Source organism: Nerophis ophidion, linkage group LG09 (genome assembly GCF_033978795.1).
Source record: "Nerophis ophidion isolate RoL-2023_Sa linkage group LG09, RoL_Noph_v1.0, whole genome shotgun sequence".
Classification (NCBI taxonomy): domain Eukaryota; kingdom Metazoa; phylum Chordata; class Actinopteri; order Syngnathiformes; family Syngnathidae; genus Nerophis; species Nerophis ophidion.
The window spans coordinates 71,529,019-71,547,870 of record NC_084619.1 but is presented as its reverse complement, the minus strand read 5'-3'; the positions used below and the strand labels follow the sequence as shown (position 1 = coordinate 71,547,870).

Below are 18,852 nucleotides of genomic sequence, written 5' to 3'. Positions count from 1 at the left end.
GCGGATCGGTGCGGCGTCTTCAGTAATGCGGACGTTGTACCGATCCGTTGTGGTGAAGAAGGAGCTGAGCCGGAAGGCAAAGCTCTCAATTTACCGGTCGATCTACGTTCCCATCCTCACCTATGGTCATGAGCTTTGGGTCATGACCGAAAGGATAAGATCACGGGTACAAGCGGCCGAAATGAGTTTCCAGGTCTCTCCCTTAGAGATAGGGTGAGAAGCTCTGCCATCCGGGAGGAACTCAACGTAAAGCCGCTGCTCCTTCACATCGAGAGGAGCCAGATGAGGTGGTTCGGGCATCTGGTCAGGATGCCACCCGAACGCCTCCCTAGGGAGGTGTTTAGGGCACGTCCAGCTGGTAGGAGGCCACGGGGAAGACCCAGGACACGTTGGGAAGACTATGTCTCCCGGCTGGCCTGGGAACGCCTCGGGATCCAGACGAAGTGGCTGGAGAGAGGGAAGTCTGGGCTTCCCTGCTTAGGCTGCTGCCCCCGCGACCCGCCCTCGGATAAGCGGAAGATGATGGATGGATGGATGGATGGTACTAATCAATGGCTTAAAACCTCTTATCCACTTGTCCTTGCCCATTTAAGGTCTTCAACAGAGAAAGCCAAGTGTTTTCAAGTACTGCCTTCTCCTTGGCACTGTTGCTAGCCATGTTCCCACCAGCCAAAAGCTCAGCGGCACTCTATTTGTTCACGGAGGAAACCCCAGACTAGGACGGATGTACGTCCTTAAAGCGGGAACTTGATACAACACTGAATACCTGATGGCCGGTACAGTAGTACCTCATTACCAGATTACCCTATTTTTCAGACCATAGGGCGCACCGGATTCTAAGGCACACAGCTGATGAGCGGGTCTACTCTGGTCTATTGTCATACAGAAGTCACAACCGGATCATAAGGCGCATTCAAGGAGTCATATTAGTGTGGTTATTTTCTAAATGTAAAAGACTTCCTTGTGGTCCACATAACATGTCTTGGTGCTTCTTTGCTCCAAATGTTGCATAGATGATGTCTTATTCACGTGCCTCCACTTCGACAGCGTCTTGACCCCGTCATCTTTGTTGAACCGGTAGTTTTTAGCGCTTCCATAGCGTGTCTACTGACATATTTAAGTTAGAACCGTACCTTACTTTGTATTAGAAATGGCAGCAGTGGAGGATGAATGTCACATAACTAGAAGATAGAGAAGAAGAGCTTATGGACTACAATGGCGGACCAGCACAAAGAGCTTTTGGGTAAGCCTTTACCATATAAGGATAATCCGCTGACGTACGCTATATTGCCAAAAGTATGGCGTCCACCCATCCAAATGATGAGAATCAGGTGTCTTAATCACTAATCACAGGTGTATCAAATCCAGCACTTCGGCATGGAGACTGTTTCTACAAACATTTGTGAAAGAATGGGCCGCTCTCAGTGATTTCCAGCGTGGAATTGTCATAGGATGCAACAAATCCAGTCCTGAAATTTCCTCACTCCTAAATATTCTGGAGTCAACTTTATTCTAAGAAAAGTGAATAGTTTGGGAACAACAGCAACTCAGCCACCAAGTGGTAGGCCAGGTAACTGACAGAGAAGTCAGCATAGTGCAAAGACTATTCTGCACAGTCACTTGCTACACACCTCCAAACTTCATTTGACCTTCCAATTAGCCCACGTTCATCATGAAATGGGTTTCCATGGCCGAACAGCTGCATCTAAGCCACGTATCAGCAAGTCCAATGCAAAGCCTTGGATGCAGTGGTGTAAAGGACATCACCACTGGACTCTTGAGCAGTGGACATGCCTTCTCTGGACTGATGAATCACACTTTTCCATCTAGCAACCTGATGGATCAGTCTGGCTTTGGAGGTTGCCAGGAGAATGCTACATTTCCGACTGCATTTGGTGGAGGAGGAATTATGGTGTGGGTTTTTTTTTTCGGGGGTTAGTTCCAGTGAAAGGAACTTTGAATGCTCCAGGATACCAAAACATTTTGGACAATTCCATGGGACGGCACTTCAACTTTATATGCGAGTCAAGGCGGGTGGCCAAATACTTTTGGCAACATAGTGTATCTCTTATGTGTGACTGCCATCTTTCCACTCCCTCTTTTTCCTCCCATGGTTGGAAAACAAAGTCATGTTTGCCTCTCTAGCAAGCGAGAGCAGAGCCCCAAGATGTTCCAGCCCTGCCGGAGTGGATAAAGACGGCTCACCTCTCCGCCACTTTGGACATTTTCAGTCGATGTCGGTCTAATTGCAACTGCCAGAACGTGATCTGAAAAGAGAAGGAAGGGACATTTAGCCGGCGACCGAGGCTCCTCCGGCGTGACCTGGGCGGACCTGGTCCTGCAGCTCCTCCTCCGTGGGCTGCTTGGCCTCGGGGGCGGGGGTGTGGGTGGGGCTGTGTGCGCGGATGTCGTTCTGCAGGCCGTACACCGACTGCAGGCGGGTGGATAAAAGTGGTTAGTAACAGGTGGCGTATGTGCTGTCTTCCAGGGACACTGTGCACCTTTCGGGTTTTGTGTGGATTTTTCATTCTTGAGGACTTCTTGATGTCCACTTCTGTTGTGTTGACACAGCCAGGCTGGGGGACAGAGGCAGACGAAATGGGACATTTTCATGAGAAAGATGCTAAACACAATCAATAGGCCAATGGAGACTCTCATTTGGCTTGTAGTTAAAGCAATATGTGTGATATCCAATAAAACATCTCATTCTTGTACTTTTTACAATATGCTAAAGGGAAATAAAAAGAAATGAGCTGGGGTATTTAAGCCCCGTTTTAAAAGGGAACTTCACTTTATTTGGACTCATTCACAATCCTTATGTGAGACAAGAACATGTCTTTCTTTGTACGTGCATTCTAAATCGTACATAAAAGCTAGCAATAGGTGGCTAACATTGCAGGTAATGGAGATTCAGTTTATTCTGCTTATAAAGCTCCCTAAAAATGTTTTATACATGCTGTAAGTATATATGTCATGTAGTAACATTCATAATAACATGTAATATATACATGATGTAAGTATATATGTAGTATCTAGTAACATTCATAATAACATGTAATATATACATGATGTAAGTATATATGTAGTATCTAGTAACATTCATAATAACATGTAATATATACATGATGTAAGTTTATGTCATGTAGTAACATTCATAATAACATGTAATATATACATGATGTAAGTATATATGTAGTATCTAGTAACATTCATAATAACATGTAATATATACATGATGTAAGTATATATGACATGTAGTAACATTCATACTAACATGTAATATATACATGATGTAAGTATATATGTAGTATCTAGTAACATTCATAATAACATGTAATATATACATGATGTAAGTATATATGTCATGTAGTAACATTCATAATAACATGTAATATATACATGATGTAAGTATATATGTAGTATCTAGTAACATTCATAATAACATGTAAAATATACATGATGTAAGTATATATGTCATGTAGTAACATTCATAATAACATGTAATATATACATGATGTAAGTTTATATGTCATGTAGTAACATTCATAATAACATGTAATATATACATGATGTAAGTATATATGTAGTATCTAGTAACATTCATAATAACATGTAATATATACATGATGTAAGTATATATGTCATGTAGTAACATTCATAATAACATGTAGTATATACATGATGTAAGTATATATGTCATGTAGTAACATTCATAATAACATGTAATATATACATGATGAAGTATATATGTAGTATCTAGTAACATTCATAATAACATGTAATATATACATGATGTAAGTATATATGTAGTATCTAGTAACATTCATAATATCATGTAATATATACATGATGTAAGTATATATGTAGTATCTAGTAACATTCATAATAACGTAATATATACATGATATAAGTATATATGTAATATCTAGTAACATTTATAATAACGTGTAATATATACATGATGTAAGTATATATGTCATGTAGGAACATTCATAATAACATGTAATATATACATGATGTAAGTATATATGTAGTATCTAGTAACATTCATAATAACATGTAATATATACATGATGTAAGTATATATGTAGTACCTACTAACATTCATAATAACATGTAATGCATACATGATATAAGTATATATGTCATTTGTTTTAGTACCGTAAACTCCAGACTATAAGATGCTACTTTTTTCCTACACTTTGGACCCTGCGGCTTCTAAGACGGAGTGGCTAATTTATGGATTTTTCTTTGCTAAGAGCTAGAATAATGATAAAAAAATAATAAAAGAATCAAAAACTTAAGAGAATGGTTCATTCCATCCATCCATTTCTACCGATTGTCTCATTTGGGGTGGCTGGAGCCTATCCCAGCTGCATTCGGGCGGAAGGCTGGTTTACACCCTGGACAAGTCGCCACCTCATCGCAGAGGATGGTTTATTGTTGGTGCTAATTGGTGCCATGGCTTGGACGAATGAGCTCACTGAAGTGTCCGTTCATTTTCTGTCCATAGCATTTTTGCTTGTATGGATTCTTCATTCATTGCTCCAAGCAACGTTTTACAATATAACTAAAACAATTCTCACTTACTAAACCGCCCCTGTAGGAGTATTTTCATGCATATTTGTATGAGCTATCGTCATGTAACGACGCTAGCGTTGTTTACAAGTGTCTGTGTTATTATTATTAAATTACAACGGCGCTATTTTTGTATTATTTTGTACTATTTCACCGCGGAGGTACCGAGTCTGTTTAGCTGATTGGAGAGCTAGTGGGTCCATGGCCGTGACTTCTGTTTTGTTTGACCAGCCATTTTACTGCCGTGTTACAGACAGCATTTGGAACCAATTGAGGTGTGTAAATAAACACGTATTAAATATTTCAGTGTAAATAACTCCTCTCACAAGGTACAGTATATATCTGTTTGTAAAGTTTGGTGGGTGTGGCTTATATACGGGCGCGCTCTATAGTCCACAAAATAGGGTAAATCAAGCCCATCGTGCGTATAGAAAGCTAAAGACACTAGCATAGTGCAGCCCGGCAACATAACTCACTTCAACTTTTGGTTTAGTAGCAAATTGAGATTGTAGTGTAAAGAAGGAATTATTTTCTTAGTGATTAGAGTTCATTAAAAAAAAGCGATGGTGTCGCTCTCCTCCTCTCTTCTCCTTCATCACAATGTGTGAGGAAGAAGGGAAAGCCAGTCTAGGACTTGCAAGTGCGACTCCCCTCAAAGACGTGCACTCACCACAGGTCTGTGCACGTCCCAGAATGCTCTTTCCTGACTGTCCAGAATTTTCCTCTCGAGTTTGTCCCGTTTTTTATCCACTCTGGAGAGAGGGAAACAAAGACATTATTTTTGGGAGGCTCGGCTTGTTACCTGAAAGTTGGACTAAGTTCCACCAAGCAGTGCAGTTCCGTTCACTGAGTTACCTCACACGATAATTCAAGTCATTAGCGATTCATACGTTGTAAGACTCGCTCGCTGTGTGGAGGACCAGCCCATGTCATTGTCGCCATGGCAACATTACATGCCACCACAACTTAAACATATTTTTTTTACGTGAAAACATTGAAGTAATATAATGTATGAATGGATATATATATATGTGTGTGTATATATATACACACACATGTGTATATATATGTATACGTGTGTTTATATACTGTACATATGTGTGTGTATATGTATATATGAGTGTATATATATACTAGGGATGCACCGATTAATCGGTAACCGAATATACAATATCTCTAAAATATCGCTAAAATTCGCTCCATTCTGTCCACTAAAGACGCTGAGATCATTATCCATGCGTTTGTTACGTCTCGCCTCGACTACTGTAACGTATTATTTTCGGGTCTCCCCATGTCTAGCATTAAAAGATTACAGTTGGTACAAAATGCGGCTGCTAGACTTTTGACAAGAACAAGAAAGTTTGATCACATTACGCCTGTACTGTATATACCTTTATATACATATATACATACATATATACCTATACTGTATATACCTTTATATACATATATACATACATATATACCTATACTGGCTCACCTGCACTGGCTTCCTGTGCACTTAAGATGTGACTTTAAGGTTTTACTACTTACGTATAAAATACTACACGGTCTAGCTCCATCCTATCTTGCCGATTGTATTGTACCATATGTCCCGGCAAGAAATCTGCGTTCAAAGGACTCCGGCTTGTTAGTGATTCCCAACGCCCAAAAAAAGTCTGCGGGCTATAGAGCGTTTTCCGTTCGGGCTCCAGTACTCTGGAATGCCCTCCCGGTAACAGTTCGAGATGCCACCTCAGTAGAAGCATTTAAGTCTCACCTTAAAACTCATTTGTATACTCTAGCCTTTAAATAGACTCCCTTTTTAGACCAGTTGATCTGCCGTTTCTTTTCTTTTTCTTCTATGTCCCACTCTCCCTTGTGGAGGGGGTCCGGTCCGATCCGGTGGCCATGTACTGCTTGCCTGTGTATCGGCTGGGGACATCTCTGCGCTGCTGATCCGCCTCCGCTTGGGATGGTTTCCTGCTGGCTCCGCTGTGAACGGGACTCTCGCTGCTGTGTTGGATCCGCTTTGGACTGGACTCTCGCGACTGTGTTGGATCCATTGTGGATTGAACTTTCACAGTATCATGTTAGACCCGCTCGACATCCATTGCTTTCCTCCTCTCCAAGGTTCTCATAGTCATTATTGTCACCGACGTCCCACTGGGTGTGAGTTTTCCTTGCCCTTATGTGGGCCTACCGAGGATGTCGTGGTGGTTTGTGCAGCCCTTTGAGACACTAGTGATTTAGGGCTATATAAGTAAACATTGATTGATTGATTGATATTGGGCCGAATATGGCAAAAAAAGCCACATTCGGCCTTCGGTGGAATGAGTTAAAAACAAGGCTGAATAGTGGCGTGTGACGCAATTTTTTGACGCGGTGACGCAATCAACCAACGTGCAGTGACGTTGGGATCTGTTGTGTACCTGTATAAGTGTATGAGGTTACAAGCACACACTTAATTGAGATTTACTTGAGCCTTCTGTTTACATTATTAGCATATCTACTGTGGCTAAGCAGACTTTTGCCAAAAGGAAAATAATTCATTTGTTTTGGGTTTATCCACTTCAATGCACTTTATTTTTTTTTTTTGGAATGCATGTTTTGTTTAAAGGCCTAATATAAATGAAAAACTTTGTGCTTTTTTTTGAAAAGCAAAGTCTACTGGAACATTAAAAAAAATGTCAATATTCAATAAAAAATTACTTTATTTGAAAAACATGTCTAAATATTTATTCTAGGCTATTTATGCAATATAAAAAAAATTGTGAAAAACTGCATTCGTTATTCGGTATTCGGCCTTCGGCCAAGCGTTTAAATTTTATTCGGCTTCGGCTTCGGCCACACATTTTCATTTCGGTGCATCCCTAATATATACTGTATATATATGTATACATATATACACATACTGTATATTATTATCATTTAGTAATATTATTAGGTTAGTTACAATTTATTTTAACACTTTGTAATGGCATGTAAATAAATAATTTTATATAATGTATTATTACTTATTTTACAGTAAATTTGACTCATATTCATTTTTCTAATCAGCCCGACCTAAGCCTTGATAATCTTTGTGTTGAACTCATGCTTTCACATCATTGGACAAGGCTTTAAACTGTAAGTACGCGAGATAGGATTATTTATTACAATCAAGAGTAAGATGACTAATTCAGTGATCATATTTGAGTGCTCTCCGGACTCCAGTAATGGAAAAGTTTGGCCCCCAGGTCTAAAGGGTTGAGAACCCCCGCTATAAAAGGTTGTACAAAGCCAGTATCAACTATGAGTTAACTACTTTGAGTGTTGTTTTAATGCTGGGAACTAAACTCGGCCTCTTCAGTTTTCCAGACGTCCAAACAGAGTCAAGATCTGGTACCATGTGGTACCACACGACAGCTGAAATGAACCACACCGCTCGGTGGAACCGCAAAAAACCTACTTTGCTTGTGCTTCTGCTTGCATAAAAATGAACTCCCACTTCCTGGCGAATGCTCTCTGTAGCCTGGCTAAGCTCTCCTGCAAGTCAAGCAAGGAAACACCGCAGAAGAAAGACTTTGGAACACAGTAGAAGAAAGACTTTGGAACACAGTAGAAGAAAGACTTTGGAACACAGTAGAAGAAAGACTTTGAGCTGATTGGACTGATCATTGCTTAGTCCTGCTGGCGGACACAAGAGCAAACACAAATGCAAAACAAGCAAACAGAAAAGAAGAAAACACAAAAGTTGACCTTAAAAATGTTCGTTTACCTACCGCCTCGTAGTCTGCAAGCTCCAGGCGGGCTTTGTTTTGCATCGTTCTTTTGCAGAGGTAGACAGCTGAGAGAGACAGACACAGAGAGAGACAGTGTGTTAGGGAGAGAGCGAGAGAGAGACAGTGTGTTAGAGAGAGAGCGAGAGAGAGACAGTGTGTTAGAGAGAGAGCGAGAGAGAGACAGTGTGTTAGGGAGAGAGCGAGACAGAGACAGTGTGTTAGGGAGAGAGAGAGAAAGTGTTACAGAGAGTGTGTGTGTTAGAGAGAGAGAGAGTGTGTGTGTCATTATGCAAGCAAACAATAACCTATGATGAATCAGAGAATTAGATGAATCTGATGAAAAGGTTGACTGCCCTAATAAATGATAAATAAATACAAAATATCATTTGTCACGTCCTCCTATAATCCTGTGCTAAGTCAACAAACCCCAAGAAACAAAGGTCAAGAGGGTGGAGTTCCACCTTGGGCCAATAAGGGTTCCAAATATCTACCTGTTCCAAAACAACACTTTTTACATTTCTTTTAGCTTGAGGGGGAGGAGCCACAGCCACCAGCTGAGAGAGACAGGAGAGAGAGGAGAGACAGTGTGTTAGAGAGAGAGAGAGGGAGTGTGTTAGAGAGAGAGAGGGTGTTAGAGAGAGAGCGGGAGAGAGACAGTGTGTGTGTTACAGAGAGACTGTGTTAGAGAGAGAGAGACAGTGTGTTAGAGACAGACAGAGAGAGTGTGTTAGAGAGAGAGAGAGAGACAGAGAGAGATAGTGTGTATGTGCGTGAGAGAGACAGAAAGATTGCGTGTTAGAGAGAGTGTGTTAGAGCAAGAGATAGAGAGAGAGTGTGTGTTAAAGAGAGCGAGCGTGTGTTAGAGAGAGAGTGTTTTAGAGCGAGAGCTAGAGAGAGAGTGTGTGTTAGAGGGAGAGAGAGTGTGCGTTAGCGAGAGAGAGTGTTAGAGAGGGAGAGAGTGTGTGTGTTAGAAAGAGCAAAAGAGAGAGAGAGGCAGTGTGTTAGAGAGAGAGAGAGAGAGAGACAGTGTGTGTGTTAAAGAGTGTGTGTTAAAGAGAGAGAGAGGGAGTGTGTTAGAGAGAGAGAGGGTGTTAGAGAGAGAGCGGGAGAGAGACAGTGTGTGTGTTAGAGAGAGACTGTGTTAGAGAGAGAGAGACAGTGTGTTAGAGAGAGACAGAGAGAGTGTGTTAGAGAGAGAGAGAGCAAGAGATAGATAGTGTGTATGTGCGTGAGAGAGACAGAGAGATTGTGGGTGTGTGTTAGCGAGAGAGAGTGTTAGAGAGGGAGAGAGTGTGTGTTAGAAAGAGCAAAAGAGAGAGAGAGAGAGGCAGTGTGTTAGAGAGAGAGAGAGAGAGACAGTGTGTGTGTTAGAGAAAGAGTGTGTGTTAAAGAGAGAGAGAGGGAGTGTGTTAGAGAGAGGGAGCGGGAGAGAGACAGTGTGTGTGTTAGAGAGAGACTGTTAGAGAGAGAGAGAGACAGTGTGTTAGAGAGAGACAGAGAGAGTGTGTTAGAGAGAGAGCGAGAGATAGTGTGTATGTGCGTGAGAGAGACAGACAGATTGCGTGTTAGAGAGAGTGTGTTAGAGCAAGAGATAGAGAGAGAGAGTGTGTTAAAGAGAGCGAGAGTGTGTTAGAGAGTGTTTTAGAGCGAGAGCTAGAGAGAGAGTGTGTGTTAGCGAGAGAGAGTGTTAGAGAGGGAGAGAGTGTGTGTGTTAGAAATAGCAAAAGAGAGAGAGAGTTAGTGTGTTAGAGAGAGAGAGAGACAGTGTCTGTGTTAGAGAAAGAGTGTGTGTTAAAGAGAGAGAGAGGGAGTGTGTTAGAGAGAGAGAGCGGGAGAGAGCCAGTGTGTGTTAGAGAGAGACTGTGTTAGAGAGAGAGAGAGACAGTGTGTTAGAGAGAGAGACAGTGTGTTAGAGAGAGACAGAGAGAGTGTGTTAGAGAGAGAGCGAGAGATAGTGTGTATGTGCGTGAGAGAGACAGACAGATTGCGTGTTAGAGAGAGTGTGTTAGAGCAAGAGATAGAGAGAGAGAGTGTGTTAAAGAGAGCGAGAGTGTGTTAGAGAGAGAGTGTTTTAGAGCGAGAGCTAGAGAGAGAGTGTGTGTTAGCGAGAGAGAGTGTTAGAGAGGGAGAGAGTGTGTGTGTTAGAAATAGCAAAAGAGAGAGAGAGGTAGTGTGTTAGAGAGAGAGAGAGACAGTGTCTGTGTTAGAGAAAGAGTGTGTGTTAAAGAGAGAGAGAGGGAGTGTGTTAGAGAGAGAGAGCGGGAGAGAGACAGTGTGTGTTAGAGAGAGACTGTGTTAGAGAGAGAGAGGCAGTGTGTTAGAGAGAGAGACAGTGTGTTAGAGAGAGACAGAGAGAGTGTGTTAGAGAGAGAGACAGTGTGTTAGAGAGAGACAGAGAGAGTGTGTTAGAGAGAGAGAGAGCGAGAGATAGATAGTGTGTATGTGCGTGAGAGAGACAGAGAGATTGCGTGTTGGAGAGAGTGTGTTAGAGCAAGAGATAGAGAGAGAGTGTGTGTTAAAGAGAGCGAGAGTGTGTTAGAGAGAGAGCTAGAGAGAGAGTGTGTTAGAGAGAGAGCTAGAGAGAGTGTGTGTTAGCAAGAGAGGGAGAGAGTGTGTGTGTTAGAAAGAGCAAAAGAGAGAGAGAGGCAGTGTGTTAGAGAGAGAGAGAGAGAGAGAGAACTGTATCTCAGCCTGGCCTTAAGTGGCCCGACTCATTTAATCCTCATTTAAACTGACCTGTAAATCACACTGTGTGTGTGTGTGTGTGTGTGTGTGTGTGTGTGTGTGTGCGTGCGTGCGCGTGTTTGTGTGTGTGTGTGTGTGTGTGTGTGTGTGTGACCAACCATTAGACTGTCATTAAGACATGAGGCTGTTTTTTATTCATTGCCACTGAGCTGCAACATCTGAACGTTGCCTCACTCTGACCTGCTTCCTCTTCTAAATCTATGACTCTAAACAATCCTCTTCTAAATCTATGACTCAAAACAATCCTCTTGTAAATAAATGTCTGAGTCAAAACAAAGTGATTGAAAAAGAAAAGGGAACAGGGCGCCAACAGCTGACTTCTGTGTTAGCCATGAAAGCTTCCTTCCTGATGTGCTCGGAAGGGGCGTGGCTCTGCTCTCATTGGCTGTAGTCAGTCCGTCTGGTCCAATTACAGGAGGACTTACTTCCTGTTCACTTTGGCTTCCATCTCTGCAAGTCCAAAATGTCACAGCTCCAAATAGTCTGCAGGCTTTCTAGGTGACCAACGGTCAAGCTGCCATGATTAGTAACACAATTATATTTGTGGACAATATTCATGACGTCATCACTCCTCTTTCTCTGGGTAGAGGTTGGTCCCTTGTAGAAGTTTGTAACAGTAAACGCTTAAATCATCACTTGCTATACAATTATAGACAGTTAGTAATACCGTATAATTTTTAATTAGGGAAAAAATGGAATTTATGAAAACATTTTAGGCAACATGAAGTTGGACGCATGCGCACTAGCATCATTTGGCTTGATTATCATGGATGACTAACTACACAGACTTTGCTATGGAGATTTTCCCCTTGAAGTGCTTGCTTTGATCACAATCACTAATACACCCCCATACCATCACACATGCTGCCTAGAACACTTTCACCCTACAACAATCACTAATACACCCCCATACCATCACACATGCTGCCTAGAACACTTTCACCCTACAACAATCACTAATACACCCCCATACCATCACACATGCTGCCTAGAACACTTTCACCCTAGAAAAATCACTACTACACCCCCATACCATCACACATGCTGCCTAGAACACTTTCACCCTACAATAATCACTAATACACCCCCTTACCATCACACATGCTGCCTAGAACACTTTCACCCTACAACAATCACTAATACACCCCCATACCATCACACATGCTGCCTAGGACACTTTCACCCTAGAACAATCACTAATATACCCCCATACCATCACACATGCTGCCTAGAACACTTTCACCCTACAATAATCACTAATACACCCCCATACCATCACACATGCTGCCTACAACACTTTCACCCTAGAACAGTACCCATGGTTCTTTTCGTCTTTGGTCCATGATTTCCAAAAACAATTTGAAATGTGGACTCGTCAGACCACAGAACGCTTTTCCACTTTGCATCAGTCCCTCTTAGATGAGCTCAGACCAAGCGAAGCGTTTCTGGGTGTTGTTGATAAATGTCTTTGGCTTTGCATAGTAGAGTTTTAACTTGCACTTACAGATGTAGCCACCGACTGTAGTTACTGACGGTGGTTTTCTGAAGTGTTCCTGAGCCTATGTGGTGATATCCTTTACACACTGATGTGGCTTTTTGATGCAGTAGCACCTGAAGGCTGGAAGGTGCGTAATATCATGGCTTATGTGCAGTGATTTCTCCACATTCTCTCAACCTTTTGATGATATTACGGACCGTAGTTGGTGAAATCCCTAAATTCCTTGCAATAGCTCCTTGAGAAATGTTGTTCTTTAACAATTTGCTCAGACATTTGTTGATATTTGTGAATGAGTGAGCATTTCGTGGAAACTGCTTTTATAACCAATCACGGCACCCACCTCTTCCCAATTAGCCTGTTCACCTGTGGGAATTTCCAAATAAGTGCATTCCTCAACTTTCTCACTCTTTTTTGCCACTTGTGCCAGCTTTTTTGAAACATGTTGCAGGCATCAAATTTCAAATGTGCTAATATTTGCAAAAAGTAACAAAAAATGTCAAATATCTTGTCTTTGCAGTCCGTTCAATTGAATATAAGTAGAAGTTCATCCATCCATCCATCAATTTTCTACCGCTTATTCTCTTTGGCGTCGCGGGGGGCTCTGGTGCCTATCTCAGCTACAATCGGGCGGAAGGCAGGGTACACCCCGGACAAGTCGCCACCTCATCACAGTACCAACACAGATAGACAACATTCACACACTAGGGACCATTTAGTGTTGCCAATCAACCTATCCCCAGGTGCATGTTTTTGGAGGTGGGAGGGGCCTATCCCCAGGTGCATGTCTTTGGAGGTGGGAGGGGCTTATCCCCAGGTGCATGTCTTTGGAGGTGGGAGGGGCCTATCCCCAGGTGCATGTCTTTGGAGGTGGGTGGGGCCTATCCCCAGGTGCATGCTTTTGGAGGTGGGAGGGGCCTATCCCCAGGTGCATGTCTTTGGAGGTGGGAGGGGCCTATCCTCAGGTGCATGTCTTTGGATGTGGTAGGGGTCTATCCCCAGGTGCATGTCTTTGGATGTGGGAGGGGCCTATCCCCAGGTGCATGCTTTTGGAGGTGGGAGGGGCCTATCCCCAGGTGCATGTCTTTGGAGGTGGGGAGGCTCATCTCCAGGTGCATGTCTTTGGATGTGGGAGGGGCCTATCCCCAGGTGCATGCTTTTGGAGGTGGGAGGGGCCTATCCCCAGGTGCATGTCTTTGGAGGTGGGAGGGGCCTATCCCCAGGTGCATGCTTTTGGAGGTGGGAGGGACCTATCCCCAGGTGCATGTCTTTGGATGTGGTAGGGGCTTATCCCAAGGTGCATGTCTTTGGAGGTGGGAGGGGCCTATCCCCAGGTGCATGTCTTGGAGGTGGGAGGGGCCTATCCCCAGGTGCATGTCTTGGAGGTGGGAGGGGCCTATCCCCAGGTGCATGTCTTTGGAGGTGGGAGGGGCCTATCCCCAGGTGCATGTCTTTGGAGGTGGGAGGGGCCTATCCCCAGGTGCATGTCTTTGGAGGTGGGAGGGGGTTATACCCAGGTGCATGTCCTTGGATGTGGGAGGGGCTTATCCCCAGGTGCATGTCTTTGGAGGTGGGAGGAAGCCGGAGTACCCGGAGGGAACCCACGCATTCACGGGGAGAACATGCAAACTCCACACAGAAAGATCCCGAGCCTGGGATTGAACCCAGGACTACTCAGGACCTTGGTATTGTGAGGCAGACGCACTAACCCCTCTTCCACCGTGAAGCCCTATTCTCATGATCATATATAATGTAATATAGTAAATGACATCTCAATACAGTAAATGTTTATCATATGCTCACCATAGTCTGTGTTTTCTGGTTCCCAGCAGTTTGACGGCCAGAAGTATGGAGTCTGCAGGCAGAAACATGGTTAAAAAAAAACAAAGCGGGTAAAAGAAGCCCAACATCTCCATATGGTGTGTTCCTGTCATAGTTGCATCTGTCACAATGAAACATTTTGTTTTATAATCGGCTCACTAAAGCACATAAGCTCCTTTCAGCACTCAGCCAGCTCGTGCATCTTGACTCTCTGCGGGCGACACCCAGCTCCGGATGACAAAGTCAATCTTGTTTGGATGGCCTTGAGACGTGTTTTGAACGAGGGGCTGCACACGGCCACAACTTTCAATCCTGCCAACGATGCCCACGCTGATGTGGGTCTTATGTGACACACACACACACACACACACACACACACACACACACACACACACACACACACACATCTTGTCCTGCACGCTGCAACGCAATTACCGTATTTCCTTGAATTGCCGCCGGGGCGCTAATTAATTTAAAACCTCTTCTCACTCCGGCACTTACCAAAGGCATGTGGTAAATTTAGGCCTGCGCTTATACATTTGAGTGTGATGTAAGGATACCATCATGAAAAGCACATTTAACAAAAAAAAAACGTTATTATGGTCTTACCTTTACTTATAAATGAAGTCCATGCGCAGCTCCTTCTGTTCAAAAGCATCGATAACTTGTTTATAGAAGTCTTCCTTATCTTTTTTTCAGTTTTAAAAGTCTCTCTGTCTCGATGGAGATCTTCCTTTATTACCTCCTCCTTCGATTGAAAGTCCAGTTTAGAAAACTGTTTCATTTTAGACATGTTAAAAGTGCAAGCGAGAGGAAAAAATAAACGATCGCTGCTCACCCTTGCTGCTTGTTGTCACTTCTTCTGCAGCCGAGTAGTCGCAAGAAGGATCACTAGCGCCCTCTACCACCAGGAGGCGGGAGTCATTTAATGACTCATATTTGACACACGCAGCTACGGTATATTAATAAAACATAGCTGCTTACTGTTTTTTTTAGCATATTCAATAGCTTGGACCTTAAATCCTACTGAATAGCTCTTCATCTTCTTCCCTTTATGCGATTTCAAATGATTGAAATCAGCCTCCTCCATTTTGAAAATGATGACAGGTGAAGTGTCACTCGTGACGTGACGAGTTTGACCCTGCGGAAATTCTAGACATGCGCTAATAAAAGTAATAATTTTGCAAAATGAGTTTGATCCGGCGGTAATCCTGAGCCGGCGGTAATGCTAAGCATGCGCTAATTATTTTGCGAAACGAGTTTGATCCGGCAGTAATTCTAGGCAGGTGCATACTATATACCTGGTGGCAATTTAAGGAAATACGGTATCACAATCCCCAAATAGCAGGTGCTAAATACCCGGAGGTATTTAGCAGCTGCTTACTGTTCTTTTTAGCATATTCAATAGCTTGGACCTTAAATCCTACTGAATAGCTCTTCATCTTCTTCCCTTTATGCGATTTCAAATGATTGAAATCAGCCTCCTCCATTTTGAAAATGATGACAGGTGAAGTGTCACTCGTGACGTGACGAGTTTGACCCGGTGGAAATTCTAGACATGCGCTAATAAAAATAATTATTTTGCGAAACGAGTTAGATCGGGCAGTAATTCTAGGCAGGCGCATACTATATACCCGGCGGCAATTCAAGGAAATACGGTATCACAATCCCCAAATAGCAGGTGCTAAATAGCGTGAAGTCTGCACACACTGTTAGCGGCTGTGCTGCAGGCGATCTACTAAGACTGCGTGCGCCGTTGTGCAAGAGTGACGGGGACGGCTGCGTTTAATGAGGATGTTGTGCATACGAGCGACTGTTTCCATGGAGACGGGCATTTACTGTACTGCACATTCATGGCGTCACTCTCCATTCATGGCGTTTTGCCCATGTTGTGGAACATGAAGCACACAACCATAATCATCCCACCGCTCTCTTAAGTTAGAATTCCTCACCTTCACTTTGGCAAAATAAATGACTTTTCTTTTTCATCTGAAGTATCATTATTAAGTATCAATATCAAGTACTATTATCACTGGAGGACGAACATGTTTTACGCTGAGAGCAAAACAGGAGCAGACATGCGAGTCTGAAACAAGACAATAAACATGTGCTTAGTAAAGTGAAGGGAGCAGAAAGTAAGTGGCTACTAACAGGAAGTGAATAAGTCCATGAATAAGAGTGTAGAGAGAGGACGGTGTTGGTGTGTCACGAGTAAACTGCTCTTACAGGGAGGGGTGATTGAACCGAGTAACTCAAGTAAGTGTATAACAGTTCAAATAGCAGATAACTCAAGTAAGTGTATAAAAGTTCAAATAGCGGATAAGTTAAAATAGATCATTCAAGTAAGTGCATAAATGTTAAAATAGACAACTCAAATAAGTGTATAAAAGTTCAAATAGCAGATAACTGAAGTGTATAAAAGTTCAAATAGATAACTCAAGTACGTGTATACAAGTTGAAATCCAAATGTAATTAAAGAAGCAAGCAGCGATGGCTGCTTCCCCCGCGACCCAAGCCCGGGTAAGCGGTAGAAGATGGATGGATGGATTATTACACAGAGAAAAAGTTGTATACACATGTGTTATACATCAGTCTTATAGTAATAACAGTTGTAAAGTGGCCTGGGCATTTTATAAGGACGCCTTGGTGCCGCCATTTTGAGACTCTAATGCATTGTGAGCTTCTGTATTGAAGGGGGAATAGCAAACTTCCTGTTGATTTTAGCTGGAGGTTATCAGTCTATGAAATATAGGTCTCAGTGAGACCTACATTGAGGTTTTTGTTTCATGTGAGAATGACATTTCTACAGTAAGTTAGAGGTAATTTTGTCTGAGCAGGAAGCCGAGCAGGAAGCCGCCATCTTGTGACAACATTAGCACAACTGCAACGGTGCACCGGTACTTTGCAGGCTCATAAAATCCAGACCAGGGCGGTAATTAAAACTCTTTGATCAACTTTTAATCAGAGGGGTTCAATCTCTCTTCTGTGTTTATTAAAAGCGGAAATGACAAACAGCCTCAGAGGAGATAATGTTTGAAAAAAAGCGAACATTTTTTGGCCAACACCAGCCCATTGTAGTATTACTGATGGCTGTTGCTAACACCAACACATTGTAGTATTACTGATGGCTGTTGCTAACACCAACACATTGTAGTATTACTGATGGCTGTTGCTAACACCAACCCATTGTAGTATTACTGATGGCTGTTGCTAACACCAACACATTGTAGCATTACTGATGACTGTTGCTAACACCAACCCATTGTAGTATTACTGATGGCTGTTGCTAACACCAACCCATTGTAGTATTACTGATGGTTGTTGCTAACACCAACACATTGTAGTATTACCGAGGGCTGTTGCTAACACCAACACATTGTAGTATTACCGATGGCTGTTGCTAACACCAACACATTGTAGTATTACCGATGGCTGTTGCTAACACCAACACATTGTAGTATTACCGATGGCTGTTGCTAACACCAACCCATTGTAGTATTACTGATGGCTGTTGCTAACACCAACACATTGTAGTATTACCGATGGCTGCTGCTAACACCAACCCATTGTAGTATTACTGATGGCTGTTGCTAACACCAACACATTGTAGTATTACTGATGGCTGTTGCTAACACCAACACATTGTAGTATTACTGATGGCTGTTGCTAACACCAACCCATTGTAGTATTACTGATGGCTGTTGCTAACACCGACCCATTGTAGTATTACTGATGACTGTTGCTAACACCGAAGTGTTTGGATTATCAGATCAATTAGGAATGACAAAGTGTAGAAGCCAGGAGCTCAGCAGGAACTTACCTGAAACCTGTAGAAAGTGCCGTCATCTTTGAGAGTGAGGACATGGTCCGAGATGGGGAAGAAGTATCCGTGTGCGGCCATCAGCGTTCCGAGGTGAAGGGCCTCGACTGGAAGGGAAAGAACAACACCCGAGTTAGTCGCCTGTCATACTTGCTGCTTGGGTGGGAGACAAAGTTAGCCAAGCTCGTTGTTAACAAATCGTATAGTGGCCTCCCAATTATTTTGCATTAGGGCGGCAACTTGAGGGTTCCAGATTCGAGCCCCGCTTCCGCCAACGTAGTCACTGCGGTTGTGTCCTTGGGCAAGACACTTGAGCCGCCTGCTCCCAGTGCCACCCACACTGCTTTAAAGGGGAAACATTATCACAATTTCAGAAGGGTTAAAACCAATAAATATCAGTTCCCAGTGGCTTATTTTATTTTTCGAAGTTTTTTTCAAAATTTTACCCATCATGGAATATCCCGAAAAAAGGCTTTTAAGTGCCTGATTTTCGCTATCTGTAAATCCACCCGTCCATTTTCCTGTGATGTCACATAGTGACGCCAATACAAACAAACATGGCGGACAGAACAGCAAGATATAGCGACATTAGCTCGGATTCAGACTCGGATTTCAGCGGTTTAGGCGATTCAACAGATTACGCATGTTTT

General features: G+C 42.9%; 1 protein-coding gene across 3 annotated transcripts in view; it reads right to left on the bottom strand.

Moving 5' to 3' along the window:
* The window catches only part of LOC133559710 (regulator of G-protein signaling 7), a 141,661-nt gene that overhangs the window by 30,775 nt on the left and 92,034 nt on the right, over positions 1-18,852 (bottom strand). For all 3 annotated transcript variants that reach the window (XM_061911742.1, XM_061911741.1, XM_061911743.1), the window contains 8 exons: positions 18,203-18,309; positions 14,365-14,416; positions 8,322-8,386; positions 8,009-8,085; positions 5,249-5,330; positions 2,502-2,576; positions 2,333-2,431; positions 2,206-2,267 (listed from right to left, as the gene is read on the bottom strand). In XM_061911742.1, coding sequence (XP_061767726.1) covers positions 2,206-2,267; positions 2,333-2,431; positions 2,502-2,576; positions 5,249-5,330; positions 8,009-8,085; positions 8,322-8,386; positions 14,365-14,416; positions 18,203-18,309 — 619 coding nt within the window. The remainder of the gene's footprint in view (positions 1-2,205; positions 2,268-2,332; positions 2,432-2,501; positions 2,577-5,248; positions 5,331-8,008; positions 8,086-8,321; positions 8,387-14,364; positions 14,417-18,202; positions 18,310-18,852) is intronic.